At 40.8% G+C, this 19,560-nt stretch overlaps 1 protein-coding gene across 1 annotated transcript in view; it reads left to right on the top strand.

Moving 5' to 3' along the window:
* CCDC170 (coiled-coil domain containing 170) overlaps positions 1 to 19,560 on the top strand; it is an 83,682-nt gene that overhangs the window by 26,481 nt on the left and 37,641 nt on the right. Inside the window, exons 6-8 of the mRNA XM_024200413.3 lie at positions 2,641 to 2,785; positions 4,867 to 5,052; positions 10,430 to 10,747. Of these exons, the coding sequence (XP_024056181.1) occupies positions 2,641 to 2,785; positions 4,867 to 5,052; positions 10,430 to 10,747 (649 nt within the window). The remainder of the gene's footprint in view (positions 1 to 2,640; positions 2,786 to 4,866; positions 5,053 to 10,429; positions 10,748 to 19,560) is intronic.

Genomic DNA, 19,560 nt, shown 5'->3' with positions numbered 1-19,560 from the left:
AAAATACACTTACCAGTATTTCCCCCAAAACCTCATGCATCCAAATCTGGGGTGATGTTGCACACTCTAGACCAGTGGTTCTCAGCCTTTTTGGGTTCAGCCCCCATTTGTAAACTTTGATGGCTTCTTGTGACTAGTAAATAGCTTTAGTGCAAAAAAAAATCTGGTTTTGTAAATATATTGTGGGTAAGAAATACAATATACACATTAATGTAGTAAATACTAAATAATTACACCTGGCATTCCATAGTGGCAACTCGTGTGGCTCCTATTTCATGGGACTGGGTGAGCTCGGCTCCTCACTCCAGGCAGTGTGACCTTTGAGGTTGCAGCACTGCTCAGATTTAGCCTGTGGGCTTGCTAGTCCAAATTTGGGAGAGTGATGTAGCGACTTTGTGCAGAGGGTCACAGCACCACTCACTGAAATTTGTCCTGGAGGAGCAGCTGGACCAAACCTGAACAGCACTGCAATCCTGTGCATCAGCTAAGAACTCCTGGAGCAGGGAGTTGAGCGCAGCCAGTCTTGCAGGACCACTGCAGGGTGAAACCGCCCAGGGCCTTCCTTCCCCCCCGGGGTAGGACCTGACACTCTCCTCTCCGGGCTTCCTATGTGAATGTGTGCCACATTCTGGCACCCTAGTTCTGGGTCACAACCCAGGGATTGAAAAACCCTGCTCTACACGTCAGGAGAGCACTGGCCTACTATTTAAACAGAAGTATTTAGAAAATCACTAAGACTTTATGTTAACCTCCATCACAGAGAGGTCAAAAGGTTCTGCAAGTTCATCCCAGATACCATAAAACTGAATTTCTTATGGTATTAAAACATGCCGCGAAGTGGCCATGGTAGATCCACCATCCATCAGGGCTCACTCCACTAGAGTGCAAGTTGTACCAGCAGCATCACCGTGAAGTCTACCATTATCAAACGCAGTAGAACCTCAGCGTTCCGAACATCAGAGTTATGGACTGACCAGTCAACCACACACCTCGTTTGGAACCAGAAGTGTGCGGGCAGCAGCAGAGACAAATAAAAAAAAGCAAATACAGTACAGTGCTGTGTTAAACGTAAACTACTTCAAAAAAAAAAAAAAAAAGGAAAAGAAAAGGGAAAGCTTAAAATGTTTTTTGACAAGGTAAGGAACCTGTTTCTGTGCTTGTTTTCATTTTAATTAAGATGGTTAAAAGCAGCATTTTCCTTCTGCATAGTAAAGTTTCAAAGCTACATTAAATCAATGTTCAGTTGTAAACTTGAAAGAACAACCATAATGTGTTTTTCAGAGTTATGAACAACCTCCATTCCCGAGGTTTATAACTCTGAGGTTCTACTTAGGGTGACCAGATAGCAAGTGTGAAAAATTGGGACGGGATGGAGGGGTAATAGACGCATATATAAGACAAAGTCCAGAGTATCGGGACTGTCCCTATAAAATCAGGACATCTGGTCACCCTAGTTCTACTGCATTTGTAAAGCAGCCACTTGGGCATCAATGTACACATTCCCAAGACACTACATCCTGACTGAGGCCTCCAGGCCCAAAGAGTAAAGCAGTTCTTCACTCTCTGTTTAAATAATTACACTTAGTTCCCACCTCCTTAGCACAGTTACTGCTTGGGAGTCACCAGCAGTGGTATATGGATATGGACAATCACCTGAAGGAGAATGGGAAGTTACTTACTGAAGGAGAATGGGAAGTTCTTTGAGATGTATTGTCCATATGCACATTCCCACCCTTCCATCCCCTCTACTGTGGAGTCCCTATTTGGGGGTTCTGCGGTGAGAAGGAACCAAGTGGTAGCTGGTGTGTGAGGTCTCAGGAGCATGAAGGCTCCGGGGTGCATGCGTGTTGTACGAGTACTGCTGGACCAAAAGACTCCAGTCTCAGGTTCATGAGTTGTATGTGCACCATCAGTGGAATGTGATTATGGACCACACATCTTGAAGAAGTCCAGTTACTTTAACTGAAAAGTAACTTCCCCTTCTGTGCAGAATTGAAGGCAAAAGTCTCTGGCTTTATGTGAATTTTCTGTTCTCTTGGGGCTTTGAGTAAAGGTTGTCCATCAGAAATTAACTCTTTGGTTGAAATTTTTTTTTAAAGTGTCCTCTTAAATATGCATAATTGGTGATGTGGAACCAGTAGTTCATCCAGTGTGTTTAAAAACATAGTAATTGTTTTATTAATTTCAATTACAAAAATTATGCTATTTATTAAAATACAGAACATGATTTTAATACATGATATTTTTCCAACGGTGTGTACTGGGGAGTGCTTCTGGAGTTTCCTTCCTTTCCAACCCATGCTTTACTCCTCAATAGGACACCTACCAAACAAACCACATCATAGAATCATCTTGCTGGCATGGACTGAAGAGAGATCTTCAGAGCCCATCATCAGAGGGGCATCATTTGATAAGGCTGTGAGGCGCTTGCTTTCTTAGGGGCAGAATGTGCTGCATCTAACAGTGCTCCCTGTCCCTGTTGGCCCATAGTATATGCATTAAACCACATTTAACTTGAAGGTGAAGGTTGTGCTAGAATAGGTAGGCCCAAGCAAGGAGCTTGAGATAATTTTGCCTTTTGCTTTAGAAAATCCTGTTTCTAAATATTCCTCCTGATGTGTGTTTGTTTTGGCTGATTAGCAAATATTTGAATGAGTGTGAAGAAAGCAAGAATCAAGCTTCTAAGATCAGCTGGAAGCATGGTGAATTCTTAGCACAGCTTTCTGGATTCCTGGACGTAGACATCAGAGGAAAAGAGGAACCACACAAACATTTAATTTCAAAGGTGTTTATGTGCAGTTATTTTTGCCTACATACTGAAGAGACTTGTTAAATATTTAACTGCATTGTATTGCTCTAATAGATATTAATATAGAAGGGTGCACTGTCTTTGAAATATTTGGTTTGATGTAGAAAATTTAATACAGCAATTTTCTTTTATAATAGAAAAATAGAACACTTGTTTAAACAACTTAAATGTTAAAGGTCAGAATTTTGTTGTCAAATAAGGATATACAGAGCATATTACCATAAAAATAGTGTTTACAAATATTGGCCTAGTTTTCAGAGGTGCTGATCTTCCACAGCTCTCATTGAACTCAGGGAGGCCTTATGTATGTTCCTATAATATTAACTTACAATTATGATTGCTAAGTACAAATCAAGAAAATACATACAATTAAATGCTTGTCTAAAAATATTAAAAACTATAAAATTCCACTATGACAATTCTGGCACTACTCTTAACACTCATTTAATGCAGTCATGCCATTAAACAGAAACATTCTCAGTGACACACACTGAAACAACCTTAATTCTGAACCTGTACCAAAACACTCACAATTACTACAAGGTACAATTGAATCTTATTCATTCATTACGCATAGTTCTGAGAGAATGCTATACAAAATCTTTAATACCTTTCTCCTCCAGCATTTCCCAAAATTTTGAAAGCTGAGCTCCCATTCAGGAAAATGAAATCAATGGCACCCCCTACCCGCCTTTAATACATCTTTTGCACTCTCTGGCTAGTCTTTCACCTCTACTTCTCTTCTAACGGGCACACTGAAAGCAGTGTGTATTAGAACAGAGTATTTGTTCTGGATTTCCCCCCCCTTATCTATGTCTTTTCTCTCAGCAACGACTAGAGTTAAAGACAGAATAGGAGCACCTTCACCTTTAGTCATCATTCAAGTAGGACTCAAGGGGACATATAATCCTGTATTTTTCTGCTCTTTTTGAAATGTCATGAGATATTCCCCACCCCAGATTTGTAGGATTCCCACAATGGCAGTCAGGGCCAAGGGACAGAGCAGTGGCAAACCTGAGGCTGGGAGTAGCAGAGGAGTTTGTAGTCAGGTCCAGGCCAGTGTCAGAGTCTAAGGTTTCAAGGTTCGAGTCAAGTGGCAAAGTTCAAATCAAGCTGAGATCGAGCAGGAAAGGTCATGGCAGCTACAGAGCAGCCAGTTGCCTGGACGCTTCCTGGAATGCTCCTTGGGTTTATATAGGGCAGTGAGCCAATCAGGAGCCATGGGGCTGCTGTCTGTCAGACTCTTGAGGTGGAACTTCCCATGGTCTGTGTCCACAGTGGGTCATGGGAAATGGAGTGCAAGTTGGTTACAGCTGCTGCTGGGTGGCAGACTGGAGCTGCCAGCTACTTGGTAGTTTTACAGGCTTGGGTTCTAGACCTGTGGGGCTTTACACTTCTTGGAGTTACTGCAGCATTACCTCAACAGATCAAACGCATGCTTGGGGCTCGTCTTTCCCTGAATTCTGGCTGCTGCTCAAAAGAGCTCCCCAAATCCTTTTTGTTAGGAGATAGCCTTACTCTCTCATATGGTCAAGAAGAGTCTGCTGCCAAATCACATGGTTCCCTATGACTCAGAATATTTCAAATGTAAAATCACTTCTCAATGTCCTGTGCTGGTTTCCCATTCCAAAGGCTTGCTAGCCATAAATCTTATGGAAAAGCTGTCTGCTTCCCACATAAAGATAGTTGTATAATCTATTTTTTTTTCTGCCCTGCCTTATCAGTGTGGACATGCAGAAATGACAACAGCCCTCCAGATGATATTTGATCTAGTGCTGAGAATTTGTATGTGGATAACTAAACCAAATTAACATTTGCTATGCTAAGGCATACTTTTCTCATGGTGTATTATGGGCTCTTTCTACTTTGTTTATAAGGAAACATTGGAAATAAATAGCAGAACATAGTCATAGATCTGACCCTAAAGGTTTTACAAACAACATTTTTTATGATGATGAGGAACAGAAAATGCATTTAAATGAGTGAAGACAATTGTTAACAGGAAACAGTGTAAGAATTGTAGTAATATATACTATTTGAATGGTATGTCTGTCTAGGTCAATCAGATGCATAAAGAAAATACAATGCTAAAAGGGCAGATTGCTACTCTTGCAGAGGCTATCAATGTTCATGAGATAGAGTCAAAAGCTAGCAGAGAAACCATCATGAGGCTTGTTTCGGAAGTCAGCAAAGAGCAGAAAAAGGCCGTAGCCTACTCCCAAGACACGGACAAGCTTAGCAAGGTAAATTATTTTCTAGTGTGCATGTCTGTGTGTGTTAGAGATCTATTTCTAGAAATGAAAAATGCATTTTTCAGTAGAAGAACATGGTGTGAAATGAAAGTAAACGATGGTAAGATTTCAACACATGCTATTACCAACAAAATTTAGTTTGGAAAACTCTTATCAGGCTAGGGTGTTGGTTGGAGATATTTTTTTTGTGCTTAGTTTTAAAAAAAGTACTTTTCTGTTATCACCTTCAAGTTCATGAAGTCTCAAGAATATTAGGAGATTAAAATGCTTTTGTTAGAGAGCTCTGCTTTAGTGTTGATGTTTCCTATATGTCGATGAAGTGATGTTTTCACTCTCATTCAACAACTGTATCCCCGGTTATTGCCTTCTCAAAGTGGTAGCTGGGTGGATGTTGTGTAAGTCAGCATGAACATATAGAACTATTGATTTTACTCTGAGGTAGGAGTCTGATAGATGAGTAGAAATGTATGCTAAGAAATCCATATTTTATTCCTTGAAGTAAGCTTGAGGGAGTTAAAAAAACAAAACAAAAAAACAAATATTACAAGTATTCTTCCATAGAGAATCAGGAGTATCCGGAGATGCAATTGGAGCCAGATTTTTTTTTTTAAATTGCTGTAAAATTTGTTCTTCAGAAATAGAGAGAAATTCATTGAATAGTACTTAACAAAATGTTTTCCTAAAGATTCCATTGAAAGAACTGGTAGTAAAGTATCTTGTCTGTCAGATACCAGATTATTTGTATGGTATAATAAACTCATACTTCATAATCATAAATAGTCATTTGACTTGCACACTGAGAAATCCTGGCTAGCAGCATGACTCCACAATCCATGATTCAAAATCCACTGAAGTCAATTGGAGTTTTTCATTGAATTCAGTGGGCTTTGGATCCGGCTTGTACTATGAACAATTTTTTATGAATACACAGAATATGTGAGATATTGGCATTTTCTTGTCTGCAGTTCCAACATTTGCTATGATTGGCAAGATCATCCTAAAATTATAATTAAAAACGTGTTAAATATGTATATTGACCTGATAAACTATATCTATGAAGCTGTTCAGCATTTAATTTTAACATAGAATTTTACTACTCTTTTCAACTTGCATTTGTTTATTTTTTAAGATTTATGCATCAGCTGACTTGTAAATATGACTCTTAAAAAGAAAGTTTTTAAAAAATAAATGGTTTGCTATAACCCATGACACTTAAAATGAGAGAGAGGCACAATAATTATGTTCCTTTTGAATTATTTTATCCAATTTGTCATTTCAGTACTGTGGCCTTTTGAAGCAACTGTATTTGTTTGCAAATTAAAAAAAAATAAACTGAGATCATAACTGGTTAATGCTCTCACTTATGTTGACTAGCTGCTGTTGTGCTGCGACCTGTGAAAGGAAATCTACAGACTGATGAAGTAATATTATAATTGGAATAGACCTCCCTCCATTCTTTCCTATAATACCCATAATTTGATTCGCATAATTTCTCTGTTAAGAGGACCTCTTTAGAGTTGAAGAAGGGACATAAAATGAACTATGCCAAGATTTGGTTGACAGTTCTAAAATTAGTTTAGTAATGAGTAATGACAATATTCATCTAATTAATATGGTTTTGTTTCTTTGTTTATTCTTAAATGTATTTAACACAGGGATTATCACATTGCAACAAACCTGACCAATTAAGTCTGGTATCCTGCCTCCCACAGTATTTGAACCCTGATGCTTCTGGAGAAGGCAAATGACTCCCTGTAAATGTACCCACCTGGTTGTGTAAAGTTGTACCTTGTGGGAAGGGAAATTCCTTCCCATTCTTAGTTGTTAATCAAACAGTGCCCTGAAGTGTGAAGGATTATATTCCTTGCTACATTGTAATCCCAGCTAGTTTGACTGTGGAGTTTATTCTTATTCACATAAATCTCTAATCCTTTTAAAAATCTTATTAAACTGTTTGTCTCATTAATATCCTGGGGCAAAGAGTTTCACAGGCTGATTAAATGAAGCAGAACCATGTTTTTGGTTTTGTATGTGTTAAAATGTTCTCTTTCATTGAATGGCTTCTTGTTCTTATTTCACAGCACAGTGTATGCAGCATGGTCCAACTGGCCGCCTCTATACCATTCATTATTTTATATACCCCTGACACATCTACTGCCTCTATCTCTTTCTCAAACTGATGACTGGATCATCACAAAGAAGAGAAAATTTACTTGGCAAGTGCTGTGAGTTTACACAAGACGAGGCAAGGGTCATGGCTCTACAACAGTGAGATCCAATGAGATCCATGAGAATATTCCCAGGATCTTGGAGTATTCACAGAGCAGCAGCCCCTATGCATTATTCCCCAGGCTCAAGCATCTCATGGCAACATAGCTCCTTTGGGATCTTTGCTATCATTGTCTGTGTATTCCTGCTGTGTACACTCCTTTTAAGGGACATAGAAGGACTATGCAAGAATTAACTTCTTCAGAAATTTCTAAAGATGATTCTACAGGGATGCTAGATAGGGCTGCTGTCCTGACTCACCTACCCTGCCATGTCCCCTAAATTTGCAGAGTCCAGACTTATTGGCATATGTGCAACATGCCCAGCCACTTAATGGTGCCATCATCAGCCAGGTGGAGAGCCGTTAGCCTGCCGTCGAAATAAGTCAGTGGGCACTCGACAATGATATGTGACACAGTCTGAAGTTGACCATAGCTGCATCACTAGCAAAATCCCATTTAAAGAGATTGGCTGCACAGTGCCCTGTCCTCTTTGAAACTGGGTCAGAGATGAACACAGGTGCCTTAGCAGATCAAAACCTGATGGACAGGTTGCATCAGTGATGAGAGAGTGATTAATGATGTCCTCATTGACCACTCATGCCAAGCAGATTCCACCGTCATGTCCTGTGGTGGCATAAATGAACATAAAGAGAATTGTGACAGGCTAGACTAGGCCTAGAGGCCCCCTTCTGGAGGCCTCAGAATCCTACCACACCCCGTTCCAGAGAGGAGCAGAAGAGAAGTCCTCCAAGTGGCCTAGAGTGGCTGCAAGGGAAGCAGCCAATCAGAGGGACTGCAGGAGCAGGCAATCGGGGGCCAGGAGGGCCATATAAAAAGGAGCAGCAGAGACACTTCTCTGTCAGTTGCTGCCTGGAGCTGGAAGAGAGGATCGTGTTCCTGGCTGGCTGAAAGAGCAGCATGGAAATCTCAGTGTGGGCAGGGACCTGGAGAGCTAAGAAGGAGCTCCTGACTGGCTGAGGGGACTGAGCAAGAACTCAGCCCAGAGAGGGCTGCAGGAAGATAATGTCTTAAGGGAGGAAGCCCTGGAGGTATGGCCCCAGGCCAGGGCTGGGAGAAGGTAAAGACTGTATATCAAAAGGGGTCTGTTCCACCGACAGACAGTGTGTGTGATGTGGCTGGAGGGCTGAGTCACTGAAGACTTGCCAAAGAAACCATCAACCATGTGAGGTGCTGATGAAAGGTGGGTGCCAACCCCATTACAGGCATCTAGAAGACAGGTGAGCTGCTGGGTGGTCAAAGAGGTCTGAGTACAGCGGCAGGTCGCTATTCTCATGGATCTTTGCTAGCAGCATGAAAGAGACCTTTTCATGGCAAATATGGGGTGGTGCTATGTTAAGTATTGGTAGCCATGGCAACAGAGTCCTGCTAACAATATACATAGCTTTGTTAAGCTCTACGTCAATCAACTTCGCGTGAGATGAGCGACACCAGATAGGAGCACAGTACTCTGCTGTTGAATAGCAGAGGGAAAGGGCTGATGATCTAAGCTTCCGGGCGCTCGCATTCCAGGTTGAACTGTCCAATTTTCTGAGCAGGTTGTTCTGAGTGCTGACTTTGACTGCCGTCTTCCTCAATGGTTGCGATACGTTAATGATCTATCCAATGTCACACTGAGGTAAACTGGGTTTGGATCATGCCGCAGGCATTGGCCATTGAGGAAAATGTTTAACTTCTGGTTTGCATTTGCATTATTCAGATGGAATACACTAGAAACAGTCTTAGAAAAGCTCGGCTGCAGGTGCCATTGACTACAATACTCTGCCATGAGATTCACATCTTCATTCAAGGTCTTGTCAATTTTTGAGAAGGACAGCTTGGTGGCTACAGCAGATGTCGTCGGCATAGATGAACTTGCACGAGAGCATAGCTGGCAGGTTGTTGATGTACACAGTGAACAGCATCGGTGAAAGAACTGAGCTTTGAGGGAGGCCATTGATTTGACACTTCCAAGAATTACAGCAGTTGCCCAGGTGTACTGTAAACTGCCTGTGTTGGAGAAAGAGAGCTCTATTACTTCGAACACCCAATGCGGGTAATTTGAGAGAGTTTAAACAAAAGGTCTCTGTGCCAAATTGTGTCATAGGCGGCAGTCAAATCCAAGAAGATGGATCCTGTTTTTAGATTTTGTCAAAAACCGTTTTCGATAAAGGTGGTCAAGGCCAGGACTTGATCACAGGTGCTGTGTCCTTTCCCAGACTGAGCAATATTCACACACACACGGGCAACTGTAGGCTCAAGGGGAAAGGTGGCTAGTTTGATACTGACATTCCTCACCTCCTTTGGACAACGTGATGTTGCCCTACATTGTCCCAGTTTTAAAATTTCTCCTTCTTTGAAAGTCTCCCCATCATGCTTCTAATCTGATTTATTCTTCATCTCTCCACCTCTCTCTCTCTCTCTCTCTCTCATCTGTGCCTTCTTTGAGATGAGGCAACCAATCAATATTTGAATATTTGCACTTTCCTTATATGCTATTATAAACTTTTTTTCTCATTTAGCCACGCCCCTATTTTGTGTGGAAATAATTCTGGTATGCTTGTCACTTTTTGTTTTTTGTTTTTTAAAACCCCTGGGGCCCTATTATTCAGATATCTTCATGGAGTGTGCTGAGATGTTGCCTTGATCTTTTCCTATATCACTAATTTAGCCCCCATCAGTATATGCAAGTAGTTTTAAATTTTACACCATTTCTTCTAGTGTGCATTACCAGCACTTGTCTGTGTTAAATTTCATCCACCATTGAGTTTCCCAGTCACCGTTTTTTCTTAATGAAAGTCATCACAATCTAAGCAATGTATTTATAGATCTAACTAATTTTGTGTCATCTTCAAATCTTACTTCCCCATTCACTATACCATGAAGGTAGTTGATACTAAATGCATGTGGGAGTCCTATTTGCCTCACTCGGTATTCTGTCTGTGAAGGACTTGCAAGATTGGGCCCATAATGAACAACTTTGGCCCTAATGCTACTAGTTCCTGCACCTCTCTGCTACTCACCTCTCCATGCTGAAAATTAGCCCTCAGTCCTTATTTTTGGCCTGGATTAAGCCTGGTTTTATGTTTTTTGTATTTTAGGATCTGGACAGTGCTTTAACAGCCAAACAGAGTCTAGAGAAGGAGATCAGAAGCCTCCAAGATAGGCTGGCTGCTAGCCAGAGGGCTTGGGAAGCCTCAAAGCAGGAACTGCACCACCTGAAGAGATGTTCCAGTGAGATGGATGGGAGTCTGAAAAGCAGCATAGACGAGGCCAGGACTGCTCAGAGCCTGCTGAGTGCTTTTAAAGAGCAAGTTGCTACCCTTCTTAGCAACAGTTCTGTAACAGTTAAACCCTCTGAGGAGGCTATCATGGAGCGAGTTCGAGAACTTGGCCACAGGGAAGAGAGCAAAAAGATAGTAAGTGGATTGCTTCTGTACCTATTCAATCTGCTTGATTTTTGTATGGCTCTTTTTCCATATTAGCTATAATTCCATACTCTGCATGTATGTGTTGCATTTATGATAGAATCCTAATTATAGTGGTCCTATAATATTTTTTCACAGGACTCCTGCCTCATTCAGTATGCAAATTGGACAGGCCTGGGCCCAGAACGACTTTGGATCATTCACTGAAGTTATAGAGTTTGTTATGAAGCTGATGTAGTCAGGAAGTGAGACAGGAGTCCTCAGGGAGGGGAAATGATGCTCTTGTGTTTAAGACACTGAACTGGGTCTCACTTTGGTGTGACTTTGGGTAAATTACTTGATTGGTCTGTTCCTCAGTTCCCCCATCTGTAAAATGGAGTGCTCACAGGGTTATTCTGAAAGTAAATTCAGTAACATTAGGTGATCAGAGGCGCCTGTGAGTGGCATCATAGGAAAGTCTAAGAATGAAGGAAACATTCTTCTCAGAGCAGAGTTTTGATGTTGTGCAGTGTATGAGGCACAGGACCACACATTAAACAACGAAGAAAAAAAATGAACTTTAAACATCTGCCTCCTTCACTGATCAGTCCATCGTGCACAGTGAATAAGTCATGGTTTCTGTGAGGGGAAAAAATAAGAAGTGATCATATAATTAAAGACTGAAGGCCAGATCCTAGTCCCCCTTACGTGGCACCTGTACTCTGACAGCCCTTGCAGCACCCTGGTGAGGGAGTGGCCGTTATGTTCATCACTACAGCTGTTTTGAACTGTGAAACACTTCATTGAGAGCCATGGGGAGGCTGTTGTAAGAGCAGTCTTAAGGGCGGCACCAGCTCCTGGAGCTGGCAGAATTGAGGAGGCACCAAGGTAGCTTTAGAGCTCCTCCTCCAGGGATGCTCCTGAGAGGTGCAGCACAAAATCTAGCCCTAATAATTGACAGCCCTAATTTTGGCATTTCCTAACATTTGCTTGCTTCACTTTGTAGCCTTAATGTTCATTTAATGCAGCTGTTTTGTATAGAACTTCCTAGCTTTTTTAGAAAAAAGGAAGAAGGAATTGATGGAAATGAATTCCATCATGTGCAAGTATTTGCTGTATGCTAGTAGAACATTGTGGACTGCACAACATGTGCAAGGAATGAGATAGCAGCCTTTGGTGTTCTTACTTATGCATTGTAATTTGGAAGAGGCTATAGCCTTCTTCAGAATCCTGTCTTCTCTTCCATCTGCACCTTTATTATTTGAGCCCCAATTCCTTACACAACACCATATTCCACAAAGCATCTACATATTTAAAACTAAAACCCCACTCAATTTTCTAATACATGCATATGCACAGATCAGGTGGAATATATCTATTCCATGGAAATTATGAATCTATTTATGTGGGCATTGCCAATGGAACACTGGCAGATTGTTTTTTGTTAAATGTTAAAACAAATGTGCATATGTGAAGTACATGATTGTTAAACCCTTATAACTCTGCCACATCAAAAACTATTTTCATTGGACCACTGGAAAGCATTTCCTAGGGTCTACGTCTTTGCCAAATTTCAGGTTTCCGGCACCTCCCACTGAGGCACTAGAACTTTTTTTAATTACAAAATTTTGTTTTCACTCTCTCTGACTGTCACAGTAACTGGTATGCTTTAAAATTCCAGATCTTCTGAGAATTTCTTGTACGAAATAATATTTTGTGCATTTATTGACTGCTTGCCGTCTTTTTATACAATACACTTGATTGGAATGTTTAACTGGGAACAGATTTAAGCCCAGTGATGATTAAGAGCAATGTCTGCAGTTTAATAGGGATGTCTTCAGGTGATTTATGTCTTTTATATGACTCAGTCTCATGCTGGATCTGTCCATTTAGTTCTCTAACCATGTTCAGTCCCTTTGTAGCTGTAGTATATAGTACATGCAGAAATTGTAGGAATTGCTTCACCACTGGCTCTTTCTGGCTGTTACTTTCTTCTTTCATGCCAAGTATTCATACTGGGCTGCCATGCTGGTCATCTCACATCTTGAGTGAGAGGAGTCGTCCTTTATTTTCTGGGGAAAGAGGAAAAAACATTTGAGCGTATTTGCCATGGTACTTTAGTATAATATGCTAAAGGAAAAAATCAGTAACTAAGCTACAGTAGACACCAATTTTAAATCTTTGTTGTCATAGATTTAGACCCAACATTTTGATTGTGTTTTTTAAGACTAAGACAGTTAAGTGTATACAAAACCTAATGGAAATAGGTATATTTTAATTGATTTTTTTAAAACAAAGTAAAACTGATTAGTCTAGTTTCACTTTTCAAGTAAAGAGAGAGGCAAAAAGTAAGCAAACAGCATTAATAGTGAAAGCAATTTCAATAATTGTGTTAGTAACACAGGTGAAGACATTAATTTAAAAATTGTGTGTGTGCACGTGCCCATTAATGACTCGGATAATGGAGTGGAGACAATGCTTGTAAAATTTCTGGATGACATCAAGATGGAACAGAGTTGCAAACACTCTGGCAGACAGGGTTAGAATTCAAAATGAACGTGACAAATTGGAGAATTGGTTTTAATTCAACAAGATGAAATTCAATAAAGACAAGTGCAAAGAACTACATATAGGAAGGAAAATCCAATGCACAAATGGCGAATATCTGTCTAAGTGTTAATACTGCTGAAAAGGATCTCAGGGTTGTAGTGGATCACAAGTTGAATGAGTCAACAATACAATGCAGTTGTGAAAAAGGCTAATATTCTGGGGTGTATTAACAGAAGTGTTGTATACCAGACATGGGTGGAAATTGTCTCACTCTACTCGATGCTGGAAAGGCCTCAGCTGGAGTACTGGGTCTGGGTGCCACACTTTAGGAAAGATGTAGAGAAATTGGAGAGAGTTCAGAGGAGAGCAACAAAAATGATAAGATTTAGAAAAGCTGACCTATGAGGAAGGGTTAAGAAATTGGGCATGGTTTAATCAGTGAGAAAAGACTGAAGGGGGACCTAATAAGCCTTCAAACATGTGAAGGGCTGTTGTAAAGAGAATTGTGATCAATTGTTCTCGATGTCCACTGAAGGTAGGCCAAGAAGTAATGAGCTTAATCTGCAGCAAGGGGGAGTTAGGCTAGATATTAAGAAAAACTTTCTAACTGTAAGGGTTGTTAAGGTCTGTGTGGGGTGCAGGGGCTCCCTGAATCCCCCCCTCCCCCAGCCAGGTCCCACTCTGTCATTTACTCTCTCTCTCTCTCTCTCTTCCCCAAATTGGCAGCACCTGGGGGAGCTCTCTGAGGCAAACACGCACCGGCAAAGGATTGTCTTCTCTTCCTCTCCTCCCCTTGCAAGAGAAGAGGATCTGGCTGAAAAGATGGCCAGTCTCTCAGGCAGTCTCTTGGGATTTAGCCCTATGGGCCTAGTCTGTCAGTCTATTGCTTCTTTGTGGGGTTTACCTTTTGCCTCTCCTTCTGGGGCATACTGCTTTGCTGCCAGTCAGACCAGCTTTGTGAGCGGTGCATGAGGTGGCTGTCTCCTCCTCGGCTGGACCACCTCCGTTACCAGCAGTCTCTGGGACAGAGCAGCCTTCTTACTATTCACTGCCCAGTTCTGCTGTAAGTTTTCTTCTTTTAAGCTCTTCTCCCTCCAGGCTGAACAAACCTTGCAAGTGTGCCTTGTTAGCGCTGAAGAGGCCAGGAAGAGTTTGTTAGTCTCCTCTGTACCAGAATGAGGGTGTGTCCCATCACACTCTGGAATAGGCTTAATGCCCATGATTGGAGATTTTAAACAACAAGTTGGACAAACCTCTGTCAGGGATGGTCTAGGTTTACTAGGTTCTGCCTCAGTGCAGGGGTCTGGACTTGATAACTTCTTGAGGCCCCTTCCAGCCCTACATTTCTAGGATTCTGTGTTCAAAAATGGGCACCTTAAGGTAAAGGTTCTTGCTCTTCAGAAGTGCTGAGCACTCAGCAACTCCCATTGAAAATCAGGCCAGAATTTAATAGGAACTGTTGGGTGCTCATACCTCTAAAAATTAGGCCTCTTATTAGGCCATTTATTTAGATCTAGGAGCCTTAATTTGGGCTCCGATTTTAAAAAATCTTGTCTTTATATTTAATCTTGCTAGCATCCATTTAACCACACTCATACCAGTAAAATATGTATTGTGCTTTCTGGTTTGAACAGCTGATGGTTGTAACAGAGCAGTTGATGTGCAAATGCTTGCTTTTACTGACTTGCTTGTATAATCAGATTGTGCATCGAATGGGAGTAACTTCAAATCTAACAAAAGATTAAATAATTTTCTACTGGAAGAGAATGTTATGTGAGCTCGATCCCTTTGATGGAAAACATTCCATAGAGAAGAAGGAAAACTTTTTCCTTCAGAAATCCATGACCTGGGTCCTGTGTGTGCTATGTCAGCTCCTCTCCAAGAAGCCTCACAAAAGATGCAGAGAGCAGTGTTTGCATTGTCCATGTAGATGTAGACCAGGGATCCACAAGAAGCTGCAGACCAAACTCACAGATCCCTGACTGGACAGTGGTGTAGAAGTTCCTCCATGCTCTATTTAGGCACTTTCCCTTTATGGCCGCATGACTAGTTCACAGGCCGTAATGAATTTGCTTCCCTGACTTGTTCTTAAAAGATCAATGTGTGGAATTTCTCTTGAGGATTCGAGAGTTCAGTTGATTGAACCTTAAGGGTAAGGTTTTTTCATTTAATATTGTTACAAAGATAGATTTGAATTAAATCTGAGTCTTTCTGACGTCAAATGTATCCGGTGTCTCTTATCTTAATTAATCTTATTTCTGCTGTGTGACTTTGCAGCCCTGATCAGATAGGAACTTTCCCAAAACATGCCTTGTGTTTGGATTGTTAGCAAGTTGAACAAAAAACTCTATATGACAGTGGAGGTGTGGGTACTTAAAGATACTGAGTCTGCCTCTGATCTTGTTTGTACCCACATAACTTAGGTGACTTGGACTTTACAATACATCTGTTTTATACCAGTTTAAGTGAAGTCAGAATCAGACCCAGTATTGCTTAAATGTTTGTATGTATTGGGAAACATAAAGTGGCATTGTTTATTTAGCATAAGCTGGCATCTGAAAAGGAATGCATTTCATTTTAGTGGAAAACAAGTTAAAAGTTAATTACTGTTCAGGGGAGGTGAGGAAATGGTACATTATAATGACCTTAGCAGAAGGCCATAAAATGAAGGTATCTCACACACACACCCCTACCTTGCTGAACATGTGAGTGAGCTTTCTTCTAGATGGCTGAAATGGACAGTTGTAGGTTGAGGGAGAGCAAGGACTTTTTCTGCTGTGCTGTATAGATAATATTTCAGTACTCTGTACCCTGAGCTTTGTTCTCACTAAGCATTGCTTTCTGTAGTGTCAGAGTTTATTTCCAGATACGTTTTATTTTATGATGTTCTTTCCATTTTCTGATGTGACAATACAATCAACTTAAATTCAAAGTAACCTGAACTGGGTCTTGGATACTGTTAGTTTGGGACAATCACTTGTGGCTACCTAGAAGAGCAACTAACTCTGACATTGAAAACCAGAATCTTAAGGATGAGACAGCCCAAGTACAAAGTCAAGGAATAAAGAAATGGCTCTCCCCTTCCCATAAACATTGCTGCAAGGAGGCAGGCTTGGCCAGTTTGGGTATTGGGAAAACAAAACGGCCTGAAGGGTATACATACAGTGGTATTTGAGATTCATGGTGGAAAACTATGGCTCTACACACTGAAAAAGTGACCCATGGTTAGACTGTCCAAAGCTGCAGGTAAAGGTTATTGGAGGGCTTTTTTTAAAGGAAGAGTAGTTTTCAATATAAACTACCATTAAGGTTGCTTAACAGTTGCTTTGTTTTGATAGCCATGGCAAAAGAGAATGATTTCTCCATTGCAGTATATTGGTTTTTCAAAGATACCACACAAGGCAAATTCATTTAAGATGTTTTAAAGGTAAGAACTGTAGTATCACTCGCGTGTGTGTATATATTTTCCAACACAAAATGAAGTTAATTTTGGAAGTACATATGAGATGTTTAGGGTAAAACCATTATAGGGGCATAATTATCCTCAAAATAAGTGGTATAAACCCAGGAAATTCAGAGTTAAAGTTGAATTTAAGAAATCCGAACATGAAGGTATGGAGATGTACTTTTCCTTAACCAAACTTAACTCTGCCCTATAGTAACATCATGCAGTAACTAGACAATTGTAATTAATGCATAATAGTTGTTGAAGTTCCATGTTCAATTAAACTGTTTTTTAAAGACACATTAGATTTTTTTTAATCCCCCCACCTAGATTACACACTGCATGAAAAGATGTGTTTTAACTTGGATTAGCTAACCTACATTCGCTAACTTGGGTTCAAATAACAGTGAAGACACAACAACTTGGCTTTTCACCTGGGTTAGCTGCTCAAGTTGAAGCCTCTAGCGCAGCTCAGGGTTGAACTTGAGCTGCTGAACCAAGTTAAAAGCTGTGTTGCCGTGCTGTTTCCACCCAAATACCTCCAACAGGGTTAGCTAATCTGAGTTAAGACCACACCTTTTTACAGAGGCAACATGTAAATGTTGATAGTGTGGGTCGGCACAATTTAAAGGTTCGGGGGGGGGGGGTGTTTGACCACCCCATGTGTCGCCTCTCAGTGTAGACATACCTTTAATGTCACTACAGGGCAGAATTAAGGTTGTTTGGATGCCATGACTGGGCACCGCTGCTTTAAATGCAAAACTCACGTCGGCCTTAACTATGGAGCTACAACCTGTGCCTCCATAGTATTTTTATTTCATCCTTAAAATAATAAAGGGGAGAGAAGAGCAAATCTTCCCTTCTCCTTTCTTTGCCTTCTGCCCCTGTATTTCTGTTACTTTTTTATCATTTTCTAAATAAATAAAAAAAAAAAAACATGGGGAGGATTTTTAGCTATATATCAATTACCACTGAACTTAGTAAATACAAAGATACAAAAAAAAAAAATCAAACGTGCATGCTGAGGAAACTTTATTATTTGGCAACTATGTGTCACAGGTATGGGGGACAAGAAGTTATTCTGTCTGTCTTGTCCTAAAGTGAAGTGCTCTAATAAAGAAGTATGGACTGCTTCTCTCAGGAGAGTTTCTTTATGAAGGTCAGACCTTGAAATAACTATGTGAGAAAGGACTTGAGCATGCTCTGAAAGGAATCATTCCCAACAGAGTGTAGGTTGTTTTTAGTCTAGCTTTGCTTACACTTTCTACATTCATGAGTAAGTGCAATTGTTTTTCAAATCTTAATGTAAGGCACCAATCCTACAAAGTTTTATGCCTGTGCTGACCTTTTAGCCTAGGCAGGGTCCTACTGGAACTCTGTACCAACTAGTCCCTTTCTAGGATTAGAATCAAAAAGTTTAAGATGGAGTGTATATACTTTGCACCCAGATGGTCAGTGAAGAGATTAAATGCCTTCAATGAGGTGACGGAAGAGAGGCCGTTTTTAGAGCTTTAATTGCCTACACATTAGCCTATCCTATTACTTGGATGACTTCTCAGCATTCCAGTCAGCTTATAATAGATAATAAATGTGTCTGGCTAAAAATTGCTACAGACTTTTCTGCAGTTGGGTATTTAACCCAGTGAAATGGGAGAATGCCTGGCAGTAATTTGCATCTGTTGACAAGCATAATTTAATCTGTAGAAAGCCCAGAGGTATGCCTTTTTAAAAAAAAAATCAACACAAAAATGACAAGTGCCCAATAATATAAAGTCTGTTGTGGGAAAGAGATGTTGCTATTAATTATTGTTCTACAGCAGTTAAAATCGCAATCATTTTAAAGCTACTAGATCAGGTCTTGAGTGCCCTACGTGTCGTCAGGGTTCAGATATTTTTTCCTAATCTGGACCACACCTATAGTCATATTACAGGCAAAAGTACTATTAAATGCCACAGTTCTTTCCCCAGTGTGATGACTGCAGAATCAGCTCCTTCTTTCTGATGACTCTAATGCTGGTCTACATTTAAAAATTAGATTGACCCAGCTATGTAGCTCAGGGATGTGAAGAATTCTTTCATCAGCCTAACTACCATCTCTCAGAGAGATGGATTAACTACATCCGTGGAAAAACCCCTTCCATCTACGTAGGAAGCATCTACTCAGGGCACTATGGTGGCACAGCTGCAGTGCCATAGCTGTGCTGCTATAGCAGCCATAGGGTAGACATGCTCTAAGAATAAATGAATTGTCATCTTCAGACATAGTACATACTTTTGCAGTTATGGGACTGACCTGATCCAAAGCCCATTAAAGCCCGGGAATGTCTGTTGATTTAATGGGTTTTGAATCAAGCCCTAATGCTTTTCCCATTGAAATAAATGGCAACATTTGAGTGGCAGCATCATTAGATGCATATTTCAGTGACTGAGGCTTGGTCTACACTAAAAAGTTAGGTCAACCTAGCCACATTGCTCAGTGGTGTGTAAAATCCACACCCATGAGTGATGTAGCGAAGCAGAACTAACCTCCTATGTAGACAGCACGAGGTCAAAGGAAGAATGCTTCTGTTGACCTAGCTACTACCTCTCTGGGAAGTGGATTACCTACACCACCGAGAGAACCCTTCCCATCAGTGTAGGTAGTGTCTACACTGAAGCATTACAGCAGTGTCGCTGTAGCATTTCCAGTGTAGACAAGCCCTCAGGTGAATCCACACCTCTTACTCTGCCACCCCAAAGGATCTCTGTTCTGCAGAATTAGTGTAGCTTTATTGTGCATGGGAGTGTGTGTGTGTGTGTGTGTGTGTGTGTGTGTGTGTGTGTGTGTGTG

This window comes from Terrapene carolina, unplaced genomic scaffold, assembly GCF_002925995.2.
Source record: "Terrapene carolina triunguis isolate 2854851 unplaced genomic scaffold, T_m_triunguis-2.0 Scaffold85, whole genome shotgun sequence".
In the NCBI taxonomy this organism is placed as follows: domain Eukaryota; kingdom Metazoa; phylum Chordata; order Testudines; family Emydidae; genus Terrapene; species Terrapene triunguis.
This window is presented reverse-complemented; position numbering and strand designations above follow the sequence as displayed.